This window comes from Pantherophis guttatus, chromosome 2 (genome assembly GCF_059756535.1).
Source record: "Pantherophis guttatus breed Tessera chromosome 2, ASM5975653v1, whole genome shotgun sequence".
Lineage (NCBI taxonomy): Eukaryota > Metazoa > Chordata > Lepidosauria > Squamata > Colubridae > Pantherophis > Pantherophis guttatus.
This window is the reverse complement of record NC_142064.1, coordinates 218,573,749-218,599,938: the sequence shown is the minus strand read 5'-3', so window position 1 is coordinate 218,599,938 and position 26,190 is coordinate 218,573,749. Positions and strand designations below refer to the sequence as shown.

At 39.8% G+C, this 26,190-nt stretch overlaps 1 protein-coding gene across 4 annotated transcripts in view; it reads left to right on the top strand.

Annotated features, from left to right (window-relative positions):
* SUSD3 (sushi domain containing 3) overlaps nucleotides 1-20,185 on the top strand; it is a 60,782-nt gene extending 40,597 nt beyond the window's left edge. For all 4 annotated transcript variants that reach the window (XM_034437379.2, XM_034437369.2, XM_034437388.3 and 1 more), the window contains 2 exons: nucleotides 842-1,009; nucleotides 19,766-20,185. In XM_034437379.2, the coding sequence (XP_034293270.1) occupies nucleotides 842-1,009; nucleotides 19,766-19,982 (385 nt within the window). In that variant the 3' untranslated portion in view covers nucleotides 19,983-20,185. The remainder of the gene's footprint in view (nucleotides 1-841; nucleotides 1,010-19,765) is intronic.
* The last annotated feature ends 6,005 nt before the right edge of the window (nucleotides 20,186-26,190 follow it).

Sequence of the window (26,190 nt, the reverse complement as noted above, 5' to 3'; positions counted from 1 at the left end):
TGGGGAAATTGATTTTTCAGGATTCTTTTCTGTGTGGAGAGAATCCACATCTATACAACTCACACATACTGTACTGTCATTATTCAGAATTTCCGATGATAGTATAGAAAGATGGAATCAGGGGCAATGAGCACAATCTTGCATTTGCAATAAAGATGAAAAGGGACCCTTCCACTAAATTGGAGAAAAGGGCAATATTGTCATCACAATCTTAGTTTATTTAAGTTATACTGCATAGGGCCAGCATCATATAAAAGAGAGAGGATAATGGGAGAGGGATTCATGACAGGCATGTGAATTGCAGAGACTGTCAGTCATCTCAACCTGGTCAGTTAGAAAAGAAAGACTCTCAAATCCATTGTTAAGGAAAGTACACTTTACTAAAGCCAAATGGTTACAAGGTAGCAAAGCTGGATCTGAAGTTACGTGCCCAAAGCATCTGGTTAACTCTTCCCTTCTCCCCACCTTCCCCTTGGTTATCTTAAACTGTCCAATTACATTCAAACAAATTGTTTTGGCAACATCCCTGGCTTGGTGGGCTGGATGATCTCACTTTCCATTCCATGAACTTGGAACAGCCAGCAGCTCCCACGGGACCGCACAAAGAGTAGTTCCAATTCCCTTCATCCTAACCTTCCCTTTACCTTCCCGTGGGTCCCTCCCCCCCTTCCATTGCTTGTAGCAGACTGGCATCTGGTGAAGTATGGCTGATGTAGCAGGATGACAGTCTTGACAGAGACTTGATGTGATATGCTATTTCAGATGTTTGACATTAGTCACATTTGCATAGTACGCATCTGCTGTGATCTGCTACGGATGATATCAGTGCCTCTTTTTACAGGGATATGCAGTCATGGTACCAGCTCAGAAGTGAAGAGCTAGAAAACATGCAAGCAGCTTACTTTGGTTTGAAAGGCAGGAATAGCAACAACAACAACAAAAATATTAAAACCCAGGCGGAGTCTGATGGTAGTAGTAATGTGGCGTATGACAACCAAGGCTTCTGCAGGTAAGGAAGAGACCAATTGGTATTGTGCTGCATTTCCTGAGCAGTTTTTACAGGTGACTGGACAATCTACTTATCACACACATCTCAGCACTCTTTGTCATTTTTGTGTACAGCTCCATCTTGCAGAGGGCCTAAAATGACTCTGTCATTCAAAGCTCTGTTGAATGTTCTGTTTTCCACACAAAAACCATATTGTAAAATAAACCTCTAGATCATTCTCAGAGTTGCTCCTTCAGGCCTTCTCTGCATTCCCTCCTCTAATTTAAAATGCACCACTGTAGTTATACTGTGCAGTTTTATTTATGATAATGCTACATAAGCTATAAAAGTTAAACTGCATCTCCAGTCACTGCAGATCAAGAATCAAGCTGCATATTATGCTCAGTGCATGGCATATTAGTTTATCTTCCACATTTAATTTCATCCTTCCAGGAATGGAAGAAATGGAGAACAACCAACATAGAAAATATTCAACCTCTTTATTTGTCTGTGTAACAGCCAGTTGATGGTTAGTTCTCCTGCAGGGCATGTAATTATGGACCAAGAAACTGTTCCATGCATACCAAAGATGAACCATCATGGCATCAAACAGGAATAGGGACCAAATTCATCATATTTATTTGGGTGATGGGGGAAAATAATCCAATTTGACATTATCAGCTTTAGTGTTTTTCACTAACACTCCCAGGAGTGTGTATCTCCTCCCATCATGCTGTAATAGTATAGAAAACCTATATTTCCCTTATCTTTAATTATACTTTTAAAATGATGTGAAGCTGCAAGTTATGCATTAAATATAAATGTAATGTTTAACCCTAAATGAAGCCATCTGATATTTTACCTTTGAAATTAATCATAGGCTGTTTATAATATTTGTTACTTGGCTAAGTAGAAGTTCTCACAATTGGTAAAGTGATTCCATTTTTTTTTAAAGCTAAATATAAATAAAGGAATTGCTGCAATTGCGCTGGGAAATTAAAACCCACCAAGATTGTTCCCTTTTAGAAAATCCAAAATCTAACACAGGTGCAAATTTTCCTCCACTCATATAGGAATGGAAATGTAACAGGACAAAATTTGCAAGAATTTTGTCTGTAACTACTTTATGCCACTTTGTCTCTTCTTTGGAAGAGAAATCTGTTTAAAACTGAGCTGCATTAGGTGTTCCATCTTGTTTCTGATAATGGGAAAAGTTCTTACTGCGGCATCTTCCACCCTTAATTTGTGAACGTATTCGCTGCTTGTGATAGAAAGAAAGCTAAGTGTAAAATGGCTGCTGTGCCTTGCAGTAACTTGCAAAGGTCAGAACAGATAATATAATAATGTTCTGTTCCTGCTGTATGGCTATCCGAGTCTCCCTAAGAAGCCACTCCTATGCACCCCATTAGTTAGTGCTGCCTTGTACTGGATCAGTTGGAGGACTTCCAGCATTCAATTATTCCTGCTGCAGTTTCCAGTCTACCCACCACTGGGCCAGAAATTGCCCTTGTAGAAGGACAAAGAAATCTCCTTATGGCCTCATTAATACCACTTTAGCTCTATAGAAAACTGTTTTATACCATATCAAGCTCTTTGTCCATCTAACCTATTGTAGTCTGCCGCCGGCCTGCGGAGCTGGCAGCAGAGTCGGACAGTGAGGAGGTTGGGGAGGAACATAGGCCAGTCCTGGAGTCTGGGGAAGGCTCGGACGAGGGCTCTGTGTCAGAGGCAGAGAAAGGGCCATCTGGGAGGTATGGGCTGCCTCTGGAGCCTCCAGAGTCGGACTTCAGTGAGGCAGAAGAACAGGGGGAGCCTGTTCCCAGTGCGCACATGCGCAGAGCTGCCAGAAGGCAAGAACAATTAAAACAAAAGGGACAACTTGGGAGTAGGGCTTGGAGATGATTGGCCCCTCCCATAAGACTTAAAAGAGGAGCAAAGGCACGTGGGCCTTTGCAGGAAGCAATGTTGTTAATTCTGTTCAGTTTAAAGTCTGAAGCTCTGTTTGATTCTGGACTCCATGTGGCTTTGCCAATTAGGTCTTTGGCAGTGTGTCAAGGGAGATAAAGGTGGGTGATTATCAGCCTTATCCCAAAGGACTCTTTACAATTATTTGGGACTCATCTGTGAATGAACAGAATTCACAGCTGTTGCAATAAAAGAGGTTTGTGGAACTATCATGTGTTTTACTGACTCAGGAAGCCTAGATCAGAACATAACCTACCCTTGTCTCCGCTGACCAGCAATACCGGTCTTTCTTATTCCTATTTGGCCTATCAATTCAGGGTGCCAGGGATTGAATGTATGACCTTCCCAAGGGGCAAAGAAACTATTGTTCTACACTTAACTTTATTATCTTGATTATAATGTATATTTTTGATACCATTATTTTTCTCTATTTTTGCTTTGTATGTGAATCACAAATCATTAAGCAAACCGTGAGGTCATTCAGCAAATCCAGAATATGCAGTGGGTGGGTAAGGGGTTGCCACTTTCTGCCAGAAAATTTGAAAGTTTAAAAGTCACAAATCACAGTCACATGACCGCAAGACACTGCAACCAGTCATAAGAGATTAAGAGCAAGCTGGGCGAATGAGCTGTCTATCACTTACCACTTTGCTTGGCATATGATTGCTATTTTCTCCCACGAATGTCTGTGTCACATATAAATGCCTAACTCCCATACCACCTCCTACTTGGTACAGTAAGGGTTAACACCCTCACCTTCCCCACAACTCCTCACAGTCCTGCAGAGATCACAGAACTGACAGGAGGTTAGGTTCCCCAGACAGGAGCAGCAACACACCCGAACGCTACCTATGTGGTTCCAGGAATCACTACAAGAGAAATTGCCCCAGAAACATCCGAGGTAGGGAACACAGCCAGCGCAGGGACAGACCAGGGTACAGACAGAGACAGTCCCCAGAATGCAGATTCAGGCGCAGGGACTCTCCCAACCCCAACAGCAGAAGAGATCACAGAGATAGCTCCCGGGATAGCCATTCAGGCTCACTCTATGGGCTTGGAGGACGGGGGCACAACAACAAACGAGTAAAGAAGAAGAACATTTGGCTATTAGACTCAGGTGCAACCAACCACACCACCCACAATGCCAACTTACTCTCCTCATTCACAGCGGAAAACTTCATGATTAAAGTAGCAAACCAAAACAACGTCAGAGTGGCGGGGAAGGGAAACTTAAGCATACCAGAGATTGGAGAAATAGAGGGGGTCTTATTCGTGCCAGAGACCCCATACAACATACTGGCCGCCATGCAGCTAAGCAAGGACACAGACATCGAAGTCACTTTCAAGGCAGGACAGGCACACATGGTCAAGAATGGGAAGGACATAGGGGAGGTTATAATTAGCGATGGCCTGCCATACTTCAAAGCAGGCAACATTAATCACCTAAGCATAAACACTAACTCAGGGGCAACGCAGGAACAGACGTCTTCCGAAGATGATAGAGAGAACAATGATGAGGTAGAGGGGGACAGCCACCAAGAGACAAGGGCAGCGAACATAACCACGTGCCCATCGATGACAACAAACTCTTGTTAGGTAAACCCATACATGACAACTGTGCATACCTCCTACACATGAAGCTAGGCCACATTAGTTTTCCTGTTGTACAAAAGATGACAAAATGTACTGATGGTTTAAGAGTAAAGAATGTCCATACATACAGACACCAAACACATATGAAGAAGTGCTTAAATTACCCCAGGGGGAGAGAACAAAGTGGGAACAAGCTATGGAGAAGGAAATGAATAGCCTCAAAGAACTAGACATATACACAACCTCCGAGGTTCCAGATGGTAAAACCCCAATTGGAACTAAATGGATATACAAGATCAAAACTCTGGATGACAATAAAACACTATACAAGGCAAGGCTAGTGGCACAGGGGTTTGCACAAAAATATCCAGAAGACTACACTGACACATACTCCCCCACCGTCAGAGCTGAAAGTGTCAAAAGTGCTTTAGTAATAGCCTCCATTTTAGGGCTCGAGATGTACCAATTTGATGTGTAGACCGCATACTTACATGCCAAGCTCGACAAAAGGATCTATGTTAAGGCACCACCAGGCATAAAGCCACAGGAAGGTAACACATGTCTTCTGAACAAAAGCCTGTACGGACTCAAACAATCAGGGAAGAGGTGGTATGAATGCTTGGCCGAAATCCTTAGAGCAATGGGCTTCACAGCCACATACGCAGACATGTGCTTCTTCGTAAGGAGAGGGAAGGACTCTGTCGAATATGTCCTCGTTTATGTGGATGACATATTGTACATAGGCAAACAAAAACACAAGTGTGACACATTTGCCGAGGAAATGAGTAAACATTTCTCCCTGAAAACTCTAAGCAAGATAAACAAGTACTTAGGGGTTCACATCGTACAAACTGAAAAAGGCTTCTGACTGTTACAAGAAGAAAAAATCTTGGTGCTGCTAGGAAAATGCAACATGAGCGACGCCAAGCCCTGCGATACCCCCATGCAACCCGAATTCCTGAAGAACATGCATAACGAGGACAAACCGTTTACAGACAACCAGCTATACCAGTCAACCATAGGGTCCCTACTATACATTGCAAACTGGACAAGGCCAGACATCGCTCTACCTGTCAACCTACTATCCAGGTATGTCAGCAAACCCATAACCTACCATTGGGAGGCAGTAAAGAGACTCCTCAGATATCTAAAATACAGCTCCAACGCATACCTAGTGCTCGAGCCAGAAACCTCCAAAGAATCCAAACTCTCCTGCTACACAGACGCTGACTGGGCAGGAGACGTGAAAAGCAGGAAAGCACATCTGGATACATCTTCTTTCTCAATAGCAGTCCTGTCCATTGGTACACCGGCAAACAGAACTTAGTTGCTACATCCACCACCGAAGCTGAGTTCGTGTGTATGTCTAAGGCCACAAAAACCTAACCTGGTTCGATGACTTACTGTCCAGCATTTGGACTGAGCCCACATACCCCATCACCATCCTCGAGGACAACAAGGCAGCTATCGAGATATCCAAGGCAGACACAGTGGGCCAAAGGTCAAGACATATAGATATTAAGCATAAGCACGTAAGACAACTCTCCAACATTGGATTTATTAGGGCCACCCACTGTGAAACAGAGGAACAGATAGCTGGTATACTCACGAAACCTCTACAGAACAAACAATACACTTACCTAAGATCCAAATTAGGCGTATGCTTGTAATATGTCTTTATTTGTGAATCCCACACCGACACAACTAGTTAGGCATTTAGAGGGGGTTTTGTCACATATAAATGCCTAACTCCCATACCACCTCCTACTTGGTACAATAAGGGTTAACACCCACACCCTCACCTTCCCCACAACTCCTTCTTACCTTTAGCCATGCCTCCCTAGTACTTAAGCGACATACACAAAGTATTGGGAGCACTGCAACTTCACCTATAAGAGAGCAAAGTTGACTCAATAAATATGATTGGAACATACCATTAATTCTGAGTATTTCTTGGGCTAGATCCTCGTATTTTAACAGTCTGGCATACCATAGCAACAGTGACAAAGTGTATCACCTCAAAGGAGCAGCATATGTCCATTCCTCTGTGCTAGCTGCTTCCTGCTTATTTTGATCCCAAGGTTTAGTGATGATGTGATGTACCCAGGACCATGGGGACTGGACCGTCTTAACAGCATTATGGGTCCTGTGTAAAGCAGTGTACTGGAGCCCCTATGACAACTACTCACAGGAATAAAAATATAAATGGTCAATTAAGTTAAATATATATTTATTTTATTGGCACTTCCAACAAAATCGATGTTGAAACATTAAAAACATGCGGGCTCGTCTTATCTACGGAAAAAAATCCGTGTTAATTTCTATTAATGCATGTTAGTATTAATTTAAAAATGCAATAAAATGTAATAAATATGTTGCTGTATTTATGTGATACAAGTTGCATTGAAGAGTTAACATACACAGATTAGTATGGGGCCCCTATTCTCGTGGGGCCCATGGGCAAGTGCCCATCAGGACCATGCGTTAAGACAGCCCTGCACGGGGGCTGATTTTTTGAGCCAACTTGAGCAGGGGTGGGTTCTACTTACCTTTACTACAGGTTTGCAATGGGCCACATTCTGATGACATCGGGGTCGGTGAGCGAAGCCTCCCGCCAGTTTTACTACCAATTCTATAGAACCAGTGCGAACCAGAGGCAACCCACCACTGAACTTGAGCCATTCAATTAAAAAGGAAGAGGGGGAGTCAATGGAATCCCCAAGCTATGATGGGCCCAAGAATGTGACTAAACACAAAAGAATGAGAAAGGAAATGGAACTGGTATTAAGATAGACTCCTCCATCTTAACTTTAGGGTTAGTTTGATTTGTTTTATTGATCAGTCTCATAAGCTGCCCTAAGGATACCTTGTCCCATGAACCAAAGCAAACAACATGCATTTCCCCCCCCCCCACATCTATTTCAGTAACACTGAAGATCTGTATATGGCACTCACTCTATATCAAATGATATATTGCCATTGGTCCACTGGATTATGTGGAAAATGAACCCTGAAGCTGACAAATGAGATGGCAGTTTTGTGTGTCACTTAAGGGATATTGTATAATGAATTAGATAGAGTCAAATGATCCCAACACATAAATTGCTGTTAACAGCATGGCAGTAAAGAGGAATGATTGGAGTAAGAGCAATCTCAAAAAGGCCCATCATGTATAATGTAAGAAATCCAATTGGAAGACAATAAATTAGATGTCATTTTTGCACACTATTTCCTAGATTCTTGTCCTCACATAACAATTGCTATTTTTTTTTAACATAGTTATGCCTCTCTAAGTTAAGACAATGTGCCAAATAGCTAAATGCTCTGGAAACCTGTGCCAACTTTTATCCACCAAGGGCAATTCCTTTCTTTATTATCCTGAAAAGAAAGAACTTGTCAACTTTGAACATTAAACAGTCCTCACATTTATCCTAATTTATTTTAACAAATGGATGAAAGTTTCTTTTCCTTTACTTGGATAATTCTGTTCTTACAGCATCCTGCAAAGCAGGATTTTTTGTCAACATGGGGGCAAATATATCAATAGCTTAAATGCTTTGCAATTGAAATCCTGTATGGTCAGAACAGAAATGTGTTTTTCAGAATCAAATAAATTTATTGCATGGATTCTTTCTTCCATATGCTCCTTCTTCTTTAAGCATTGCTGCAAGAAATGAATTTAAACCCATTTTCTCAAGTACTTTCCCTCCCTTTTGTTACTATGTGATTTGGCCACCTTTAGATGTCAACGTTAAGGAAACTTTAGATTTTGGCAAAAATGTTCAATGAACAGGGGGGCCCTGGAGGCCAGAAACAAACAGATGTGTTCAGAAGTCCAAGAATGAAGTTATAATGAATAATGAAAAGATGCACTTTATTAAAAAAACAAAGGAGGCTAATCACTGAACATTCATTCCAATCAGCAGTGTAAAAGCTAACACAGAGATCTGAAGTGGTTAATACTAGGCTATAAAGAATGCAGTACACGCAATTAAAGGAGAGAGAGGAACAAAGAGGGAGTTCAGAGAATGGTGTGGAATAGACGATTTCTAGAAGCAATTGACTCTAATGGAGCTCACACAGAGTTCAACTATATAGGCAGAAAAAGCAAAGTAAAAACTAAACACACCAGAAGACTTTGTGCCAAGGTGGGTGAGCAGTTCAATGTAAGGCCAAAAGAGTCTGAGGCATGCCAGCAAGCAAATAAGTCAGTAGCTTTTCAATTCAGCATTAATGACTCTTGCCATAGTAGAAAGGACAGAAGGCTTAAAGATGTGATGTTAAAACTTTGTCCACAGCAAAGAAGACAGAAAGTGTAAAGAGACAGCATTTATACATGCCCACTTGTTCGTACAGGCATCACTTGTTCAGGGAAAGGCAGTACAACAGGAGATTTCTGGAGACAAAGGAAGATGAGCGTTTTGGGGCAGAAGAGTAAGTCAAGTCAATCTTTCCTGGAGATGCTGGGCTGGATGAGCTTTCTTGCTAGGATAAGGAGTTACCCAAGAAAGTGGATGGCACACCTAGCAATACAAAGGACAATAGAAAGTGTGCTGTCTTCTCTCAACACCTGTTCAGGAATATCAGTTTTAAAGAGGGGACTGAAACAAAAAGATCATTAGCTTAGGAATGACTATCTTCAGAGAAATAGATGGGCGGTAAAGAAGAGTGATAGGAACTATTGTTAACAAAGAGAATCAAAATGCAATTGCTGGGTAGTGGTATTGGGTTTGCTTAATCCTTTTTATTTTCAGGATTGACATAGAGGAAGATAGTCTGACAGAACCTTCTTGCAGGATTATCTGGGATGAGTTTGAGCCTGCCCATTTTAAGGACTGATGTACAGTCACTTGTGCTTTAGAACTTGATTCTTATAAAGTGGTGAAAGACTCCAGGGAGGTGTTGGGAGCTTAACCAGGATGATTGTGTACGCATCTTCAGGATGGAGGTAGTATTATTGACTTGGAAGGAGATGATGATGCATCCCCTCTTCAAGAAACCACTGGTCCACCTAGCAGATCTAGATAAGTGGCAAATGATCTCCAACCTTCCCTTTTTTCCTGGAACTCCTGAAATGATGATTGGTCAATGGAACTGAACCACGCAATGATTGAGAGTCCAGGGCATGAAGGGTTGAAGACACCAATTCTCATTTCCCAACAAAGACTTCTTTCCTCATACAGATAACCTCTTCTGTCACCACCAAACAGCACCTGGCAGAGAAGGATGGGACAAATCTTATCAAAGATCTAAACTGACCTCCTGAAAGAGGACTTTGAACTTAGACCAAGGGTCACCTGTGGCTCAAGGGCTGCAGGATTATCACCCTGATAATTTCTTATATTTATGAAACATCATAATATATGTATAGTAGATGAAACCACCAAACTATGCAGTAGGTGAGCTACAAGTGGGTTTCTGGTATGTAGATTTGCAAAATAAATGTTTGATTTTTTTTTCTAAAACTCTGTATTCATTAAAAAAAAGCTAAAGAATTTTGATAAAGGTTGTTGCTAAGTTTATCTAGCTGAAATTGTAATAGGAAAATGTCACTGGTTAGGTAATCTAATTGCTGGTTGAACTGCAAAACGCCGATGGGTTTCATTAACTATGAGAGACTGTCTTCTGAGGATTGGTTGCACAGCTGCTATGTACCAATAGCAAAGAAAACTATTTTGGTTGGTTGGTTGGTTGGTAAGAGCTACTGTTTGGAGTGCTCCAGCCTAAGTATTTGCAGGTTATTTTTAGATGTTGCTATCTCTGAAAGACTGAGATATATATTATGGGAGTTTAAAAGGTTAAATCAGGATGCTTTTAGCTGAGGGTTGTAGTGAGGGAAAGTGGAGGATTTAATGAAAAGAAACACATTGAGCCTCCAGGAAAATTGGCATTGGGAAGAAAAAGAATAAACATTTGAAATGAAATGGGTTATTGCCTGTGGGAGCTTACAAATAAAAAAAGCAATCCAAGGTTCAAATCTTGACTAGTTAACTTGGAAATAAAACCACTAAATTCAGTGGGTTTTCTATTTGAGTAGACTTATCTAGGGCTTTAAACACCTGTGAAGATGCTACTGTATATTTTTTTTCTTCCACAAATTAACTTAACAATATACCTGGAAAAGGAAGTGCTGCATCAAAATGAGTGAAATTGCTTTAATATGTTTATTTTGCAGTAAAGACCTAAAGCATACAGGAAAGTGGAGATTATACATATTCACCAGGCTTCAGTAAACAAAAATTTCAGTTACAATAGATGTTTTATTGATAAAAGCAACCGCAAAATCTAATAACACTGCATATTTGAATAAGTGCCATTTGACGTCACAAAACCAACTGTTCTGTTCCAAAAAAAAACCAAAAACCTGCTTCTGTTATCTCACTTTGTCAGTGAGATATCCATGCCATTTTTCTAAACTAGTGTTTCTCAATCGTGACAACTTTAAGATGTAGGGACTTCAACTTCCAGACTTCAACTCCTAAGCATGCTGGCTGGGAAACTGTGGGAGTTGAAGTCCCTATATCTTAAAATTGTCAAGGTTGAGCAAGACTGACCTAATGTCACAGACCATTAGAACATTCTACATTCAAGGCAAGGCTCTGCTAATTCTAAAATCCTGCTTTTATAGTTGTCAGAGTCCTACAGCTGGTTTCCAAAACAGTCTTTCTTTCCTGCTGTTCATCCCACCCTGGAATCGGTTTATTGTCTCTATATTTGAAAGCTTTATTGTATCCTAATGACTAAGAGAAATTCTATAACTATCTGCTGAGCAGTCCTTTTAAGCATAATGTCATTTCAGAATTAGCATATAGAATTGCAACCATTGACACATTTTTGCTGATTTTTCTGATCTTTTAAAACGCATTTAAATTACTATTCATCACCACATCTTGAGGCATCAAACACCACAAGTTTTTCCCTCCCATCCCCTTCCTTTTCCACATCTTCAGTCATTCATTTATTTAACTTACATACAATTTTTGAAGGAATACAAGTAATACAGTTTTTAAAATAATAAAAGGAAAACAGCAATAGTAACTTAATTAACAGCAATATGTTGAAACTAATTATGCCACATATAAAAGAGATACCACAAACAAATCAACCTCCCCCAGGCCTGCTGGAAATTGTGGGGGAATTGTGGAATTCGAAAGAATGTTGATCTAGATAGAAGAGCTGATATACAAGGATCTATAAGCAGTTTCACTAATGGGCTTTGGAGCTGGATGGCTGCCAGATCTTATTGGATTTATAGATTAAATCTATCTGTTCCCAATCTGGTGACCTCCAGACTTTTTAAGCACGACTTTCATCATTCCCCCTCAATGTGACTATCACTAATAATAAACAGTATTTAGGATGCATATTATTGGGGCTACTTAGATTTATTACATGGTGATCCTTTTAAGATAGGATAAACTTTTCATTTTAAATATGTAGGATTTTTTTTTCCAGATGCTGAAATCTACGTGGGCAATAACCAGGCCTGAAAACATTAGCCCCTTTTTGCATTTTTATGGGTTGTTGGGAAACTGGGATGGAAAATAATCTCACATGTAAATGACATATTTATTCTGTATTTTTGTGAGACTAAAAAGTACAAAAATCACAAAATTGTTGGTTTTGTCACCCAATTTCAGTGGCATAATTGGGAAATCATCTGATGGTTGCAGAAGTTAGGCTGGAGGGATCAACCCTGCTTTATCAGCTCTATGTAGGCTTTGGGGTTTTCATATATAGGAATGGAGGACACATTAAACATAATCTTAATGAATCATTCCCCTGTATTATATTCAAGTAGTTGGAATTCTAATCAAAAACATTAATGAGAAAGGTAGACAATAAGATATCTACTCTGGTATACCCTCTGTTTTCTAATATAAAGCAATTCTTTCTTTTCCCTTTTGTTTTCTGTGCTCTGGCATTTGTTAAGCCTCAATCTTACTTTTAGGAACTAGCAACTTGTTTTTTTTTCCCCTCTAAATCCTCAATTAACACTTCTTTTTCAGGTTTTAGGACAAATTTCTGTCATTTGTCCATTTAAAACTCCTTTCAGCACCTCTTCCTGTGGATAGAAATAGTCTTGAGGCCATAGAGAGCTCAGGGGAGTGAGAAAAATATTTATTTGAAAGACCAGAAAGTATTAACAATACTTGATTAGTTGGAGCAGCAGAATGGATCGATATAATGGAGCTTTCTGTGTTTGTATGACTTCAGTATCCAAGTAAATCGATAGGACAGTGGTCCCCAACCTTTTGGGCACTAGGGACCGGTTCCGTGGAGACGTTTTTTTGCAGACTGGAGGAGGACATTTCTTCCTGCATCCCGCAGATAGGGTTTCACTTGTTTGTGCAGCCCGGTTTCTGGCATGCCGTGGTCCATGGACTGGGTGGGGTGTTTGGGGACCCCAGAGATAGGAGACTTAGATAAATCATAGAATTGATATATCACACTTCTATCCCTTTAGTGCTATCCCCTTTAGTTATTGTTGTTACAACTAGTGGTAGCAGTAGTTGCATTTTTTATTAAGGGAGGCTGTCCAACTCCAATATGCCTCTGGACCAGAGGTGAAATCCAGCAGGTTCTGGAGAAACGGTAGCGGAAATTTTGAGCAGTTCGGAGAACCAGCAAATATCACCTCTGGCTGGCCCCAGAGTGGGGTGGGAATGGAGATTTTGCAGTATCCTTCCCCTGCCATGCCCACCAAGCCACGCCCACCAAGCCATGCCCACAGAACTGGTAGTAAAAAAATTTTGATTTCACCACTCCTCTGGACAATTTACAGAAAAAAACAATAGAGAGAACTGAAGCCTCCAGATGATTACGTTACAGTTTTGCATCATACCAATTGTTAGTGAGGGGAATGTATGTTTCAAAACACCAGGAGAATGAAGAAAGGAAGTCCTTTTAGGTTCATGTACAACCAGTGTGGAATATGACAGAGTTGAAAGTAAATAAATTATATTAAATAAATTATATTAAATAAAATAAATAAATAGCAAAGCTCTATGCCTGTTTCTAAAATGAGCAGAAAAATATACAGGCAGAAGGATTATATAATATGGAGACCACTTTATTAGGACCAGAGGTGATATTCAGCAGGTTCTGACCAGTTCTGAAGAATCGGTAGCAGAAATTTTGAGTAGTTCGCAGAACCGGTAAATACCACCTCTGACTGGCCCCGCCCCCATCTATTCTCTGCCTCCCAAAGTCCCAGGAAATGGGGATTTTGCAGTAACCTTCCCCTGGATTGGGGAGGGAATGGAGATTTTACATTCCCTCCCCACGTCCACCAAGCCACACCCACCAAGCCATGCCAAACCCACCAAGCCACGCCCACAGAACCGGGAATGGAGATTTTACATTCCCCTGCCATGCCCACCAAGCCACACCCACCAAGCCATGCCACATTCACCAAGCCATGCCCACAGAACCGCTAGTAAAATGTTTTGAATCCCAACACTGATTAGGATTTATTTTAATTACACTTTATATACCCCCTTGTTTTTTTTTTGGATATAGAGTAGCATAAAACTATTTTGAATTAAAGGATAGATAAATCAGTGGTTTTCAGGTTGTTGTGCAGTTATTCGTTTGAGTCTAAATAATTTCCTTTTGGTGGAGACAATGAAGTCAAACAATATTTAAAGCAATGTAATTCTGTTTTCTTTATATAGTATTATGCTGTTGCAAACATGGTGTTCCCTTGTGCATGATTTTCTCATAAAGAATCTATTACTGCCACTAAAATGTATATTTTGGTACAAGAATTTTTGTTCCACTCCCTTTTGGAGGAAATTTATTTGCAAAGCCATTTTTAACATCTGTCAGAAAATATGTGACCACACTTATAATGTCTTAACTGTGCAAGCATCTTTTTATTGCTAGTGCTATTAACATTATTATCCCTTCTGGCAAGAAGCAATAATAACAAAGGAAAATTAAGGGAATTTTTCTGAATGCCATTGGTGCTTACTGTATTATTTTTTTTCTTTTTTCTTTTTTTAAAAAAAGCAATGCAAAATAAGATTAAAACTACAGACACCAATCAAACTGTCAAAATATACTGCTGATTCTACAAGTGAAATCTGCATGTAAATACAGTTATTCATACACATTTGTAGGAATAAAAATGCATATTTATGCACATGCCCATCCTGTTGTCATATTTTATTTATTATTGAATTTCTATACCGCCCTTCTCCCTGAGGACTCAGGGCGGTGTACAGCCAAAATTAAAAAACATGCAGGACAAATATTAAAAAACAATTAAAAGATATATAAATTTGGCCCAATTAAAACTCATTACCAATTAAAACGTTTAAAACATTTAAAAACAATTAAAAATTTCATCTTAAGCCAGCCCGGCTTGCTTGAAAAAATGGGTTTTAAAGGCACGACGGAAGGCACTGAGGTCCTGGATTCTCCTTATCTCTGGGGGGAGCTGATTCCAGAGGGTAGGTGCCCCCACAGAGAAGGCCCTCCCCCTGGGGGTCACCAGCCTACACTGTCTGGCTGATGGCACCCTGAGGAGGCCCTCTCTGTGGGAGCACACGGGTCGATGGGAGGTCGTCGGTAGCAGCAGGCGGTCTCGAAGATAGCTAGGCCCTATGCCATGGAGCGCTTTGAAGGTGATAACCAACACCTTGAAGTGCACCCGGAAGACCACCGGGAGCCAGTGCAGCTCGCGCAGGAGCGGTGTTACATGGGAGCGCCATGCTGCTCCCGTCACTACCCGCGCTGCTGCATTCTGGACCAGCTGGAGCCTCCGGGTGCTCCTCAAGGGGAGCCCCATGTAGAGAGCGTTGCAGTAGTCAAGGCGAGAGGTGACGAGGGCATGAGTGACTGTGCACAGGGAATCCCGATCAAGAAAGGGCCGCAACTGGCGAATCAGGCGAACCTGACAAAAGGTCCTCCTGGTTACAGCCATCAGATATATCATGTATATCTTTGATACACTCCTTATAAACTAAAATACCTCAGAATTTAAAAGTACAAAGAAATCATCCCTCCGTTGAAATGATAGCACTTGTATACTATACTTTCAAATTTACATACCTCACAGATGCTTCCAAAAACTGGGCTGCTAGAACCCGTAGTCATTCCTTGATTGCTGTAAACTAAATAAAAAGCAAAAATTTAATTAATTGCTGATCTAATGCATCTCAATGTATTCTTCCAAACAATGAATGTGATATAATCAAATGAGCAGTGTTGGTGACTCCACTTTCTCGAATTTTTGTAGCTAAGAATTAGGTTTAACTATATTTCTCAACACTCTTGATTTATGCATCAGTTTTTCTACTAAGATTAAATTATTCACGTTATGATTATTTTGTCACTTCTGTCAAAGTCCTACCAACATCAGGGTCGTTCTTTCCAGTTTCACAAAATCTGTGACTGAGTTGCCATCTGCAAGAGAATAATGAAGCTTTAAGGAAAATAATTATGAAAATAAAGCCAAAGTGAGTTGAAATATTCATAAAATGTACCACCCCCAAAAAACTGCTGTATGATCAAATTCCCATTAGACTTGTTTCCACAAGTCTTCTATTCCAGGTAACATAGACAGCTAGTTTGGTCTAGTGGTTAAGCCACCACTTAGAAACCAGGTGAGTTCTAATCCCACTTTAGGCATAAAAACCAGCTGAGTGACTTTGGGCCAGTCCAGAGGTGGTATTCAGCTGGTTCGGACCGGTTCACGCAAACCAGTAGTGCCGACTATCAATTAGCCCGCCCCCCCACCCACTTGCCCTCGCTCTATCCTGTCCTTTATTTCCTGCTTTGTAGCTCATATCAATCATGCGGCACAGCTGATTACCCCCCCCTCGCTATTCTACTTACCATTGCTGATTTGGAAGGTAAGCTGAGCTTCTAAATGCTCCATTTTCAGTGCTGCGCACAAGCGCCTTAGCACACACTCACCAAACCAGTTGTTAAACCGGCAGCATCCCACCACTAGGCCAGTCAGTCTCTCTCAACACAGCTCATCTCACAGGATTGTTGTGGTGGGAAAATAAAAGGAAGGAGCATTAGGCTTGTTTGCCACCTTGAATTATTTACAGAAATAATAACGGTGGGAGAAAATAATCTATATTTAATCTAATCATTAATACTCTTTTAACATCTGTCATGAGTATCTGGTGATCCAGAATCACCAATGTGAGAGGAAAATGAGAGGAAAAAATTCACTCATAGTATAGTAATTATTTGATCATTTAATTGATCAAATTATTAGTGATAAATATTCTGATAGAAATGATTTGTTCAGGAGATTTCTTTGGAATTCTATAAATGTGGGATGTGAGAAATCTTCAGTAATTGTTGCCATTAAAAACATTGTGATTGATGTTTTAATAGCATTCCTAGAGATAATTGATTTTTCCCAGTCTCCACTCTGTTCACAATTATGGTTTATTCTTATAAAAATCAAACCTGAGTCAAGATAATTTGATTTAGAGAAATGGAGTTCTATTGAGATTTTAAGGTACAGATTTTAATGACATTTAATGTCTACCGGCATAACGTGTAATTATTTCAATAATTTCTTTTGTTTTACCCTAGCAAAAGTATTCTACCTGCTGTTTCTTTGACATAAAACTTCAAAGAATATTCTAGAGAAGTGTCTTTCAGACTTGGCAACCTAATACTGGCTAAGGTGTTCTGGAGTTGAAGTCCACACATCTGAAAGTTGCCAAGTTGGAAAAACAACTCTGCACAGTCAGTTACAGAAAGATAGAAGGTTCGGTGGCTGGAAACACCAAACATTTTTTAAATAATTTGTGTCTGAGGGAACTTTCTATTTGAATTACTATTGCCTTCTGACAGACCTTAAAATTGAAAATGATCTTCTATGCCTTCCAGAAGCTAGGAATCAAACACAGACATAGCTGACAACCTCACCTTTCCCTTCAAATTATATTGTACATTCTTTTCCTCTCTTGTTGCCCTTTCAGTTTCACTTCTGACTTTTATTACTTTGTGAAAATCCAATGCTCTATCCAATGTCATTAATCCATTAATACAACGTCAGAAGCACGAAGTATCATATTCAGTGAATTATTTCCTGTAATTGCTCTTGCATAGCTTCAGCTCTCCCTAAGGCCATTGCAAAAGTGGTGTTTGAATGTCAGAAACGATAAATTAATAGAATTCCAAGGAATCCAAGTGAAGAAAGTCCCATAAAGAAGACTGTGTAGATGTGGATTATGCAAAAGTTTCTTTCCAGTAAAGGTCAGTGTGAAGACTGCAAAGCTGCTTTACAGTGTAGTTGGGAATAGACTTTCTAGTTTTTGATTCTTGGGTCATTGAACGGGAAAGTGACAGAACTCCTACATGGAAACATCAAGGTGCTACGGGAGGGATGAGGGTGCTGCAGAGGGATGTGGGAGGCTGTGGGAAGGCCACACTGCAAGCTGTATGTGAGTCCAGACTAGGCTTTGGATGCCCAGCACAGGCTGGGTGCAAATCAGAGGGAGAGCTTGGCAGGCCCAGCACAGGCCGGATGCAAATCAGAGGGAGAGCTTGGCAGGCCCAGCACAGGCCATGCATGAATCTGGAGAAGTTGAGGGAGACCTTGGAAGGCCCAGGGCAGACTGCATGTGAGTTGGGGAGACCCTGGGCCAGTGGAGGTTGTGCACAGATGGGAGGATGCTACAGGTGGGACTGTCTTCTTATCAGAGCAACTTCTGACCTTTCCTGCTGGCTTCCCCATCGACATTGCTTGTGAGAAGCTAGCAAGGAAGATCACAAATGGTGATAATAGGCCATAGCTCTCTGAGATGTCGTACTTGCAAGATAGGCATCAAAGAACCTTTACTATCATCCCAGTGCTGAAGAAACCATCCATCAAGGAACTGAATGACTTCAGACCAATTGCTCTAACATCTGTAGTGCGACCAGAACAATCTTGAACTAAACACACTCAAAACCATAAAAATGATGGTAGGTTTTAGCAGAAACCCTCATATACTACTACCTCTTACAATACTAGACAACACAGTATCAACAGTAGAGACCTTCAAGTTTCTAGGTTCTATCATATCTCAAGATCTAAAATGGACAGCTAACATCAAAAATGTCATCAAAAAACCACAACAAAGAATGTTCTTTCTGCGCCAACTCAGAAAGCTCAGACTGCCCAAAGAGCTGCTGATCCAGTTCTACAGAGGAATTATTGAGTCTGTTATCTGCACCTCTATAACTGTCTGGTTTGGCTCTGCAGACAAACAAGACAGACACAGACTTCAACAGATAATTAGAATTGCAGAAAAAACAATTGCTACCAACCTACCTTCCATTGAGGACCTGTATACTGCACGAGTGAAAAAGAGGGCTGTGAAAATATCTACAGACCCCTCATATCCTGGACATAAATTGTTTCAACTTCTACCCTCACAACGACGAGGGTAGAGCATTGCACACCAGAACAACTAGACACAAGGACAGTTTTTTCCCATATGCCATCACTCTGCTAAACAACTAATTCCCTCAACACTGTCAAACTATTTATTAAGACTGTATTACTATTATTCTTCTCATCCTTCCTATTACCTATCTCCTTTGTACTTATGACTATAATGTTGCTTGTATCTTTACAATTTATAGTGTGCCATTTAGTTTCCTAGTATGATTTTGATTGCTTATTTAGTACCATATGACTATATATATATATATATCATGATTTATCACTTATATCTTTTATGTACACTAAGAGCTTATGCACCGAAGACAAATTCCTTGTGTGTCCAATCACACTTGGCCAGAGAGAGAGAGAGAGAGAGAGAGAGAGAGACAAAAATATTTATTGGTACAAATCAAGACATGTTTCATTATTAAACTAGTTAATATTTTAAAATTGTCAAACATGTCTTGGCGTTATGCCATTTCAGGGAATAAAGTTTATGATTTTAAGCACCTCTACATGCACATAATTACAATTGATTGTATTTCTCTATATTCTTTTATTGCTTTTTTTATCAAACAGTACACATCTGGCATTTAGGCTGGTTTTAAATTAATGTAACTATTGTTGAATAGTTTTGTAACTATTCATGTTACAAAAGTATTAACTATGCATTTTACATTCTTACTTGTTGTGCTTTTAATTTCAGATGCCAAGTAAAATTGCAATTCTGTAGCTAAATTAAACCAAAGCTATTGGGTTTTTTTTTTCTCCTTCTAAATAAATAAAAAGAATGCCTCTTCTTTGTTTTCCAGCTTCAAAGAAGACTGGATTAGAGACATGGCACAAACACGCTGTTCTGGAGAATGTGACTTACAAAATAAATCTGCTGAAACCAGTAATGCACTTGGTAAACATTTGGTCCCTGGACATAATGGTGGTGTACAGAGCATCCATACAGTTCATGCGGTAGATGTCTACGGGCAGGATAAGGATATCCTTGGAAAACTGCATACTCACTTACCTGGATAAATAGCCTCAATTGTTAAAAGTTGTCCCGGACCAAAGAAAATTGTGAATACACATGCTTACTGAACGTGCCTTAAAAACAACATTAAAATAAATGTCTGTCCCTTATGTATCTATTGCGGTAAATGTCTGACTATAGCTATAATTTAGCAAATTGCCCAAAATATGGAAAACTAAATTCAGCTTCACAAAAAAGAAAAATAAAATGCATTTTTGATACTTACTAGAGAAGTGCATGCTTAAAAAACAATTAGGAAGAAATTACTTGGGATTTGCGCAAGCACACTTCCTTTCATTAAAGAAGCACAACTTTACTCCGTGTGAGCTTCAGTAAAAGGTGCTGCTGCTTTAATGAATGGGGGAGAGGTTGTACTCCTTTCCAAGGCATTTTGGAATTATTTTTGATGTTTGTGCACACCTACAATTTAATATCAAGCTATCATTTCTACACTTTGCTTAAAAAATTAAAAAGGGATGACATCAAGAAAGGAATTGTATATTGTTTTAATATGTGCTTCAATGTTGGCTCTTAAAAGTTTGTATCTTTTCTGCATGTGACCATCCTGATGATAATGAGGATGAATTCTAACTGCAAATTTAGTTTATCTTCTCTTTTATATATATATATATATATATACCGGTATATTAAAAAAGAAAAATGTATTTTTGCACAAGAAGAAATTAAAATAAATATATATTTTAATGAGAAATTGGTCAAGCAAACATGTTGCTTTGGTGTCCAGATTGTATTATAATCTTCCATTTCAGGTCCTATATCATGTGTCCTGACTATTTGAGCTGTGGTGGCGCAATGGTTAGAATGCAGTATTGCAGGCTAATTCTGCCAACTGCCAGCAGTTCGATCGTGACCGGCTGAAGGTTGATTCAGCCTTCCATCCTTCTCAGGTGGGTAAAATGAAGACCCAGATTGTTGGGGGCAATATGCTGACTCTGTAAACCGCTTAGAGAGGGCTGTAAAGCACTGTGAAGTGGTATATAAATCTAAGTGCTATTGCTATTGCTATTGTTAGGGGAACTTAAATGCCACTTTTCCATTTACTGAATGTCACAGCAGCTAATGTAAAAATAAAGCAAAACTCTTTTGAAAACAAAAAATCAAGTTCAAGTGCAGCAACCTAATTTCAAAGCAAATAAGTAAAAAAAGCTGCCATATCAATCAATTGAAACTGAAATTACCCACTGGTGGCTTTAATAAAAAAAAAGAAATGATAGGGTGCCTAAAAGGGATAAAATCAAGGTTATGTGAAAAAGAGAGAATGGCTTATTTTTTAATAGCCATGCAATTATCCTTTGAAGCACAGCTTCTGGTGATTATCCTAATAGAGGAGCTGGTTTGTTCTTACAGGTATAAGAATAAAGATTGTGAGAGAATAACAATTCTGAGATACCACCCTTTGATTCTTAAAAGTGTTCAGTGATAATGAATTCTAACAAGTCAACAATAAAAAAACAAAAAATGCAATAATGAACAATACAAAGAAAAAAATATGGCTAGGATGACAAAAAAGGATAGGAAAGGAAAGGAAAATCCATATAATCGTGGGTGGGCATTCACTACTTATTTATTAGATTTTTATCCTGCTCATATTATTTTATAAGTAACTCAGGGTAGTGAAAACACCTAATACTCCTTTCTCCACAGCAACTCTGTGAGGTGATTTGGCTGAGAGAGAGTATGATTGGCTTAAAATCACCCAGCCAGCTTCATGCCTAAAGCGGGACTAGAACTCACAGTCTCCTGGTTTCTAGGCCTGCACCTTAACCGCTACATGAAACTGACTCTCACTAATCTTAATGCTAACTCATCTTCATGAAAGCCCTGGACCAAAGGTTCTAGTAGCGGTATCATCCAAAGTCTCAATGTCATGTGGAACAGGGTTTTTAGACTGTCCCATGGAACCCTAAGATCCTTCAAGAACTTGATGACTTCCATGAGAGTCTTAATGACAAAATGGAGAAATTCATTTAAAATCATAGTATCCTAGGACTGGAAGAACTTTGGATGTCCTTTAGTCTACCCCCTGTCCAAGGCTGGAATCCTTAATACCATTCAGGACAAATGATGATTAAATTTTAGCCTCCAAACTCTTCTCTACATTCTTTCAATGGCCTCAGCATTTTTTCTGTATCGTGTGTTAATTAACATATGATTTTGCAAATATTTTGGCAGCCTAATTGTAAGAAAAAAACATACTCTAAATGTAGTAATAGAAGGAAAAATCATAAAAGAAGTATCAAAGATCAAATATCTAGGAACAATGTTCACCAAAGATGTATAATGGACAAAGAGATTCACGTAGAATGCAATAAGGCAAGCCAAGAATGGACAGCTTGCTTCACTCCTACAACATAAGGCAGTACCAATCAGTGCAAAGAAGCATCTCATATAAGGCCTATGTTATCAGGGCCAAACATGGACACTTACAAAAAAACATAAACAAAAGTTAGTCACCACAGAACTTAGATGTTTGAGGAAAGCTGCTGGACTGACCAGAAGAGATAAAATCCGAAATGAGACCATAAGACCATGATGTGTGCCACGCGTGCCAGAGGTGGCACACAGCGCCCTCTCTGATGGCACATGAGCCGTCGCCCCAGTTCAGCTCTGCTGCACATGTGCATGTGCCACCCGCTGTCCAGCTGGTCTTTGGGTCTCTGCTGCGCATATGCAGGGGTGCGGTGCATTGGGGGGGGGCACACATGCATGTGTGTGGGCAGGGGCATGCTGGGGGCCCGCACGTGCATGCATGGGGGTGCGCACCCATTGCATCTTGGGGGTTTGGGTACATGCATGCACACGCGCATGCATGCAGTTTGCACACTCGGTCCGGAAAAGGTTAGCCATCACTGCCATAAAAGAAATAATTGGAACCAATTTTCAACTACACACAAAACAGTAAATAAAGTGATTTGCTCACTTGGAGAGGATGTCGTGGGAGTCTTAGGCCAAACAAGGCGTATACAAAAAGAGGAGAAGGTCAAAGAACACAAGGCAGACCCAGAAGAAGATGGAGAGACAACATCAAAAATACACTACAACAGTATCAAAGAACAATGGTTGTGGCTGCCAGAAGAGCAAAAGCCAAAACTTTGTTTCTCCCCTGACACCTGAAATGATAAAAGAGGAAGTAAAGAAGTCATAACTAGTAACTTCTTTTTAAAAAAAGTCTTACTGAATTTGAACAACATCCATTTTCTGCACTAAAGTTTTGCAGTTATTATAACCATCTCGCAGATATTGTGCCTCCAAGTCAGGATTGATTCCTGATGACTGCCTGGACATATCCCTGTAGTTTTCTTAGCAAGATTTCAAAAGCAGTTTGCTCTTACTTTCTTTCTATGGCTGGGAGAAAGTGACTCAAAAGTCTCCCAGCTGGCTTTCTAGCTAAGGTGGGACTAGAGTTCATGGTCTCCTAGATTCTAGCCTGGTTTCTTAACCATTACGCCAAACATTGTTGATAGGGGATGATAAAAATGAAGAAAGACTACAAAAAGAAAGAAAGAAAGATTTCCATGTTCATCAGAAAACTTGAACCTTGAAACTCCTTGTTACCTAGCTACTACTACAGTATATGCATCTTTTGCATAGAGCAGAGAAAACTGGAAGAGGCCAGCATGCAAAAACTAGCAAACTAGCGATAGAGTAAAGACAGATAAGGCTTAAGGAAGTGGTTGCTGGGGCTTCATAGTGGGTTTTGTTGTTCAGCATGTGGTCCCAAAAAGAGCAATAAACAGAAAAGAGCATTTTCAGCTAGAGAACAGTCTCTATCCCCATCAGAGACAGATATGTGCAAAAATAAGTAATACAGCACATTCCTATTAAACCTTTTTTTTAAATCCAAAATAGAAATAATAACACCAACAATAATCAGAAACAACACAAAGATACCAAGCCTTGGGAAAGCAGTAGATTTACAGAAGGAATATTATTAAAACGCTAGGATTTATTTAAGCAATTTTGGTTCTGCAAACTACAAGGTGCTTTACAAAGAAATTGCACTCAGACAATTTGGTGATGATTATCTTTTGTTTCTCCTGTAAATATCTTTTGTTTATGATAATGATATCCCTGGAGCTTTAATTATTGCTCACATAAGAAATTATGTTTCATTTTTAAAACACATAAGAAAAATGAAAGATGAGTAAACCCAGCAAACATATAAACTAACATATTTAGAGAATTATAGTTTTCCCATTTTTATCAGTTAATAAATTGGAGCAGGCTGTCTTGTAGATTGCTTTAATGTGCAAAATAGCATGCAGTTCTAGCCATATGGTTCTTCCAGTTCTACCTCTAATTACCTAGTGGTAACAATAGTCAATAATGCTATGTGTACTTTCAATACTTCCATTGCCCCAGCTTCTACTCAACCTGTTTTAATGGGCATTTCTTATTTGCATGACATAACGGTATCACAAGAGAGACAGAAAATGATCATAAGTAAGTGTATTATTAGGAGCCCCCTGTTTTTATCAAGCTCACCTAGACAATTTTAGGACCAAAGCTAAACAACACATTACATAGTAAAACTCTGAAAGTGATATTTATTGCAAACTCAAGCTTCAGATGTTCAATACTCCCTATGCCACCAATAAGAATTCATTGAACGTAGTGCAAAAACCTACAAGTCTTAAAATTGTCATTTAATCCCACACCCTGAAGATAGCAAGCTGAGTTCCCAAATGGCACTACTCAGTATTTTCCTTCTAGGCTAATCTTAGCAATTTAGCTCATTGAATAATTAATTATGTGGTCTCTGTTCTGGCTCCATCTTCAATCAAAACACTAGTACTGTGATGATGAACCTATGGCATACGTGCCAGAGGTAGCACACAGTACCCTCTCTGATAACATGCGAGCCATTGCCCCAGCTCAGCTCCACTGCACATGCGCCTCCCACCAGCCAGCTGATTTTCGGATCTCTGCCACGCATGCATGGGGGGCAGGGCGTATGTGGGATATGTGCATGCATGTGTGAGGGGTCACGCGTGCATGCACAGGTGGTTGCACATGTATGCATGGGGTGAGGGAAGCATGGGGGGTCACGCACACGTGCAGAGGCAGGAGAGCGTGGGGATCACATGCGCATGCACAGGGCCCGGGGTAGCACGCACACATGGGTAGGGGGTAGGGGGGGTGCAGGGGAGCACTTGCATGTGCATGGGGGCACATGGGGGGGTCACATGCGCACTGCATTATGGGTACGGGTGCGCGCACACTTTTGGCACGCGATGACAAAAAGGTTAGCCATCACTGCACTAGTATGTCTTCAGTGGTGCCTCCTGTCTCTTGACCTGCAAAATCAGGTCAGTTTAATGGGTCATCTTTCCAGATAAGTGAAAGTTGTTCTTACTTCTTATACTTTACCTCACAGATAGAATACGTGTCCAGAGATTCTTTGGGGGAATCATCTTTAAATTCTAGGAATCTGAAGGGGGGCATTAATCCAGGCCTATTCATGGGTTGTTTACAGGTACCCCATTTTCAAGAGTACTTTCAGGATTTAAGAACCATTTTGTTCATGAAACAGTAGATTTCCCCCATATCTAACTATTTTATTTATTGGCTTTTACCAGGTTTGTAGAATGATCTACCTACAAATCATACAATTTTTAGTTGGTTATTATTGTAATTACATTTCTATGCAATTGAGAACAGAAGAATACTCTTTATTTTGAGAGTGTATCATAGCCGGTATGTTCTTTTTTTTTTTATCTTAATCTCTAATTTGGATTTTTCAAAATAAATATTGCTACTCAGTTATTAATTGCAACTTTCTTTTTAGTTATGTGATTTTAACTGGGTAATATAACTTGATAATTAATTAATGGAAAGGATTGTACTACAGAAATATTACTTTCAAAAATTAAAACATTATTCCAGGAAAGAAAAGGTTTGCTGTGGGTATATCATTGTTTTGTCAACAGTATGCCAGTAAGTAAACCTTCAGATAATCTCATTTTAAGCATTTAAGGATGATTGAGGATGGAACAAAAACAGTCAGGATGGATTACTTTCAATAAAATAACTACACTTAGGATTTTAAAAACCTGAATGAAACCCAAGGGCAAAGAAATACCATTGGGTCACACTCACTTTCCCTTCCCAAAGCAATGTATGTTTCCAAGGGCGAAAAAAGGACCCCTGGTGGCCAAAGCATTAATAAGGTGACACTGGAATTTTACTTTC